Here is a 6519-nt window from a genome sequence, read left to right as displayed (position 1 = left end):
CCTTGCAAGAATTGAGGAAACAGTCACTCAAATTCTCTTTTGTAGGATTTAATTCTCTCATAGTACCCTGGCTGAGAGTGGCTGACATAGATAGTCTCTGCTTTGTTTGAGGTCAAATGGAATTCCCCTACTTGTAGAAAGGGTCATTTTCCTTCTTTACTTCCTTCCTTTTTCTACCTTCTACCCTGGGAGATCACACGCTGCAGAACAGTCGCCTTTTGGACTCCCTAACTCAAGATAGGATGTGAAAATATGAGAAAATATCATATTCTTTCCCACTTCTGACAGCATAGATTCTGAGTGTGGGTCCCAGACTGAAGAATCATACAGGTTTAGGATTGGAAGGGATGGGAGAAGTAACATCTGCCTCCCTCCCAGAAAGCAGGGTCTTCAGTTAGTGGAGGGTGGGCCTACATAAGCCTGTGTTACCTTCAGACATAATCTCAAAGTCTCAAGTGAGAAGCTTTTAGAAAGCCCACCAAACCATTCAATTCCAAATAAAAGCTATCCCCTTAGAGACTAGAGACAGAGTTAAGAAAATGAAAAAAATCGTCAACTAAATAATAATGCATTCGTGATCATTAGATCAATTACTAAGTAAAAGGTAAATGATTGGAAGCTAATTAAAGGTCAGTTGGGAAGGGCTGGATATAAAAGTTCCATTACAGAGGTAGGCCAATGGCACCACCTCAAGGCTTCTCATTAATCATCAAGTGCTACTTTAGGAAACTGCTGGAAGTCGGTGAGAAGCTCTGATTACACTTTCAGGTAGGTAACAACTAGTGAGTGGGACAATTACTCAGCAATTTTGAATTGAGAAGCATCAAAGGAGTTCACTTTACCAGTCAAAATGACAGCAACTGAAGGAAAACAAGGACCACTGCTATGTTATTTCTAAATATCTAAGTGATAAGGTCTACAGATTAGCTTAAACTTTGGAAGGAAAAGAAAACTGAAAGGAAGAGATTTTCATTTTTACGTTTGTATGTGTTTTCACTGATGGTGAGAACTGAACTCACGGAGAACACACTTCAGTCTTTCCAGTGCAAGAATTAATTTTAAAGGGCCGGCCAGGCACCGTGGTTCATGCCTGTAATCCCAGCACTTTGGGAGGCTGAGGCGGGCGGATCTCCTAAGGTCAGGAGTTCAAAATCAGCCTGGCCAACATGGTGAAACTGTCTCTACTAACAATACAAAATTAGCTAGGTGTGGTGGCACATGCCTGTAATCACAGCTACTTGGGAGGCTGAGGCAGGAGAATAGCTTGAACATGGGAGGAGGAGGTTGCAATGAGCCGAGATTACACCATTGCACTCTAGCCTGGGCAACAAGAACGAAACTCCAATTAAAAAAAAAAATTTTTTTTTTGAAGGGCAAAAAAGGAAGCTTCACATTTCAGAAATTAACTTCTCTGTTCTTGCCCGTTAGACTAGACACAGAACATACCAGAAACATTTAATGTGAAGCCAGCTGATGTTGCTGGGACTTCTGCAAGTTCAATACCTCTCAACTGTTTGTCTGTTTAGAGCTAAGACCTAGCACTGTAATTTTCTCTCCATGGATTTCCCATTGCTTTCTGGGCAATTATTCTGAGCAACAGCCTCCTTGTCTGGTGCATTCAGGCCCTGAAAACCAGAGCTAATTAGCATAGTTAAAACTCCCCACGCCTAAGGCCATCTTTCCAGGGCAATGGATTGCAAACTTGATGAGCTCCTTTAGAGACTCATACATAATTTTAATGCTCCTGATAGCACATTAAGTGTCCACTCATAAATTTCAAAAGGAAGACACATAGATACATCATCACTGTTTTGCTACAGCTAGAGGTCAACACCAGATGCACGCAGACCACACTGAGCTCTAGTAAATGACAGTTTTACTGTACACAGCTTTATCCCTTCCCTGAAAACAAGTGTCAATGCACACGGAATACAAATGGATCCTGACAGAACATCTTGGTTTGAGCAACTTGGATCTCTCTCTTTTAAAGGCTCAATAAATCAAAATCAATACTGCAGAAAAGCATGTTTCCTGGGAATTTTGAGGGAGAAAAACAAGTGGATAGACTTAAAATTATGTCCTAAAGAAGTTTACATCAAGACTTAAAGTCACGGGGGTATAAGCATGTGTTTAAGCACCCACCTATCCAAGCTCCCAACTCTGGCGACTAGATACAGGAGACTCCCAACGGCAAGGCTTCCCAGTACCAGGAGCTTCTGTCTCAGCCACGCCTGCTGTTTGAATAGCATGGCCCTCCATCAACCTTCAGGACTGCTGCAGCCTGCGATAGAAGGACTCATCAGCAGTCATCTCTTAGAGGCTCTGCTTGTTGTCACAGAGCTAAGCAGAGGTGGAAGACAGGTGATAAGCGACACTGCACAAAGAGCAGATCCCACACCAACTCTGAGAATTGTCATGATGTAACAGGTATTTAGCAAAACTTACCTTTCTTTTCCTGGCCCATGTTATAAGATCAAATACTAACTCTAGGGGAAAAGATGCTAACTAGACAGAACCTGTTAGATAATTGTCAAAGTAAATTAAAATGCATGTAACATATAGTGTGTGTGTGTGTGTGTGTGTGTGTGTGTGTGTGTGTATAAAATGATTCAAAGAATATGGATAGAATGAACAACATGGTCGGGCGCGATGGCTCAAGCCTGTAATTCCAGTACTTCGGGAGGCCAAGGCAGGTGGATCACCTAAGGTCAGGAGTTCAAGACCAGCCTGGCTAAGATGGTGAAACCTCGTCTCCACCAAAAATGCAAAAATTAGCTGGGCGCAGTGGTGGGCACCTGTAATCCCAGCTGCTAGGAAGGCTGAGTCAGGAGAATCGCTTGAACCCGGGAGGCGGAGGTTGCAGTGAGCCGAGATCATGCCACTCCACTCTGGCCTGGGTGACAGAGAAGACCTGTCTCAAAAAAGAAAAAAAATAAAAGAGCAACTTGAGGCTTACCAGCAGGGCAATCATAAACTGAAGATTCTGCTTCAGAATAACAAGGTGAATTTGAAATCCCAGTTCATAAGTTATCATTTTGAGCATAGCAATGACATATTTTAATTACATATGTTTTTGTTCTGTTTTAGTTATGAGTAGAAGGGGGTGAGATCAAAGTGATACTTACTGAAGTTATCAGTGGTAAGTATCAGAATGTCACATGTTTGAGGACAATGGCCTTGGGGAACCTGATGTTTCCCTCCATGTCCTCTGCCCAGTCCTGGGTTCTGAAACATGTTCAGACTAGATGCTTTTGCTGTGTGACCTCCCCTGGCTGTCAATGAATTTAGATAGGTTTGGTGGTATTGGTCTCACTCTTAGATCATGAAAGAAGCTTACCTGGAAGCTCTGTTCTCATATACCTGAAATAAGGCCAGCTGAGGAGTCTAGGGCTTTACTAGTGCTGTTATTAAATTTTTGGGGAAAATGCAAGCTCCCAATCCAGCCTTTCTTATTAAAAATAAATCCAATCCCCCTTTCAAGATAAGATTGTTTGCCTCTTATTGAAACTCAAAATAGTAACCCAAGAAGGAAGCTATATAGATAGAAATGAGTCATGGTTAGAAATTGTTTTGCTGCAATGATATCTCTGTATTGCTATGTGAAGATTTTCCTTGTGCAAAAGGGATATACTAGGATTGAATGATTGATCTATTCATTCGTTCATCGAGAAATCACTGAATTCCCAAAGCATTTTCAACTATTACACTAGGTTTATAGGAGATTCCAAAACAGATCCCCAAAGAGTTTTAGTCCTTAGAAAACTGATAATATGATTAGGGAATCAGGAAACAACCAGAGAACATTACCCAATTATGATAATGTATGAATAAGTGTTGGGAAAAGAAAATTAAGGAAAAGGTCAGAGAATGTGGGCATGGTAAAATTTTTTTTTTGTGTGTGGAATATACTATGTGAATTGCTGAGGAGATGGTAGGAGGGCATCCTAAGAGGGAGAAATGAGACCAGTACTCATCCAACACACAGTTGACAAATACTTATGGAACACGTCTTATGTGCCAGATTCTGTATTGGGTACTATGGAGAATAGTGGCCGAATAAATAGACACGTTCTTGTGCTGTGGGAGTCCACAGTCTAGTGGAGAAGACAGGCATTAAGCCTACATACAGGATTAATGCATACTTACAAATTGTATTCAGTATGACAAAGGAAAGTTACAGGACCTAGTGAGAAAGAATAATAGGAAGAACCTACTTCAGTGTTTCCTGAAGAAGTAACACTTGGGGTGACACCTGGAGGAGGAGAAGTAAGGAGGCACGAGCGAGCAGAGGAACCAGCTCACATGAGGGATTGAGGAGGGAAAATGCTTGGCTTGTTTAAGAAGTGAAGGCAGGAAGGTGTGGCTGGACAAAGGTAGAGGGAAAGAGAGAAAAGGCTAAGAGCATAAGCAAAGAGAGAGCAAAGACAGGTAGGCTGGGTGAGCCTGTGGTTTTGATGTAGCAGAGCTTGCCTTGTGTGTAGATAAAATGCGGAAGACAAAGAGAGTGAGGTTTCTTGAGGCTCACTGTGTAGCAAGGACATCGTCCAGGTGGTATTTCAGGAAATCCTCAAAAACCCTATAAAGTAGATGGAGTTATTTCCATTTCATAGGTCAAGTGAAGCTCACAATTTTCTCTAACTTGCCTGTGATCACACAACTGACAGATAATGTGAAGACAAAGACAGTTACCTACGTAATGTGATTCAGAGCTCCACTGAAAGAACCAATCTCCTGTCTACAGGTTGATGTCTGAAGTCCTCAGTTAGACCCACGTGCTTTGGGCTCTGATCCTTGTTGAAATGCAAATACTGCAGCAAGTTGCAGAACAGGGTGGCAGAAAGAAAACTGTTCAAGTCCCCCAATTAAATACTCCCCTTAGTAGCTCTACGGTTTTGAGGTTGGATTCTCTGGGGTTTCCTTTTCTTATCTGCAATATGAGGACCACCTCTGGTGTCCCCATTCCATAGCGCTGCAGGAAGAATGAAATGAGGTTTCTACAAGTGACATTACTATATAAAGGTTTACTAGCTTGCCAGACTAATGCAAGGGACTATGTGTCATCTGTTTCTTAGCATGAATGAATTTAGTGTGCATTCACAGATGAGGAGTGTGAGGGAATAAAGCTTGTCTGTGGCTGAGCTGCAAAGGGAAGGGATGGGAAAAACAAAGGAAAAATGTGCTTGCCCCATGACCCTTGCAAGGGTCTCCAGCCTCATACAGGGGGCCAATTCAGAGGAAGGCTAGGGAAGTTGTCGACTTCCTCTGCTATTTAAACATAATGCCCACACCCTCCTGCTTAAAACTATATTGCACAATGCTTCGTCCACTTTCACCAGCTCCTTGGTCCACCTGTCTATTTTTAGCTCCAGTCCACCCATTCTTTAAGGTCTGGGCTATATCACAGTTCCTCTAGGAAGCCTTCTCCAGCTTCCAGTCCAGGATCATCACCCACCTCCACTAACTCTTGTTCTTGCAGTCAGAACCACAGTTAGGCATTTCATTGTGCATGAGTGTTTGATTAGTGTTAGCTGCTTCTTGGTGTGTATCATCATCATCTCCTAGCAATGGGCTAAACCTACTGACTGACTCAGAAGCACTAGAAAGCTTACGGAAAGGTACTAAGCCCAGAATCTGCTTTGCTGCACAGGTCAGTGATTCTCTATGGTAAGTTTGCAGAGCCTTTAAAACACACACACTTGCTACCACCCTCAGATATTCTGATTCAACGGGTGTGAATTAATTTTGTATTTATAAAACTAGAACAGGCTGGGTGTGGTGGCTCACGCCTGTAATCCCAACACTTTGGGAGGCCAAGGCGGGTGGATCACCAGCTTGGACAACATGGTGAACCATCTCTACAAAAATACAAAACTTAGCCAGGCATGACGGCGGGTGCCTGTAATTCCAGCTACTCTGGAGGCTGAGGCAGGAGAATCACTTGAACCCGGGAGGTGGAGGTTGTAGTGAGCCGAGATCACACCACTGTACTCCAGCCTGCGTGACAGAGCAAGGCTCCGTCTCAAAAACAAAACCAAAAATAAAAAAAAAAACAAACAAAAAAACTAGAATAAAGTAATAAAGCTTATCGTTTTCTACCATCTTTTGTATCTTCAGCCACCAAGGTCAGTAAAAATGATTTCTCCTTAATTTCTTCTTGCTTTGTGCCGTGCAGGCACTTTGTGCCCCCCTTGTTCCTTAACATTTTGGTATGCTCTCCTCCTTCATTTCCCATGGCCCTGCATAGTACTATTAATCTTCCTAATATAAGTTATTTTGTCCCTCATCTATTTTTGGTTGTTCACTGGATCAAGTTCAATCGCTTCCTCTTGAAAGTCTACGCCCTTCCTTCTGAGGTCCCAGTGTAGACAGTCAGCTTCTCACCCTCTTAAGTCACTCACTCCAGCCTCTGAGCCTGTCAGGTCAGTCCCTGCACCGTTCCCCATATGCCTTTTCTCTTATCTCTGTGCAATCATCAGCTTGCTTGCTGACCTGGGATATCTTTCCTATGTCTCCTTCGAG

General features: G+C 42.7%; 1 protein-coding gene across 1 annotated transcript in view; it reads right to left on the bottom strand.

The window, feature by feature from the left end:
* HS3ST5 (heparan sulfate (glucosamine) 3-O-sulfotransferase 5) overlaps positions 1-6519 on the bottom strand; it is a 210134-nt gene that overhangs the window by 4976 nt on the left and 198639 nt on the right. The window contains exon 3 of the mRNA XM_011970597.1: positions 2143-2281. Within this exon, the coding sequence (XP_011825987.1) occupies positions 2143-2249 (107 nt within the window). The 5' untranslated portion in view covers positions 2250-2281. The remainder of the gene's footprint in view (positions 1-2142; positions 2282-6519) is intronic.

Source organism: Mandrillus leucophaeus, unplaced genomic scaffold (assembly GCF_000951045.1).
Source record: "Mandrillus leucophaeus isolate KB7577 unplaced genomic scaffold, Mleu.le_1.0 Scaffold96, whole genome shotgun sequence".
Lineage (NCBI taxonomy): Eukaryota > Metazoa > Chordata > Mammalia > Primates > Cercopithecidae > Mandrillus > Mandrillus leucophaeus.
The sequence above is the reverse complement of the archived record's forward strand: the minus strand, read 5'-3'. Positions and strand labels throughout refer to the sequence as shown.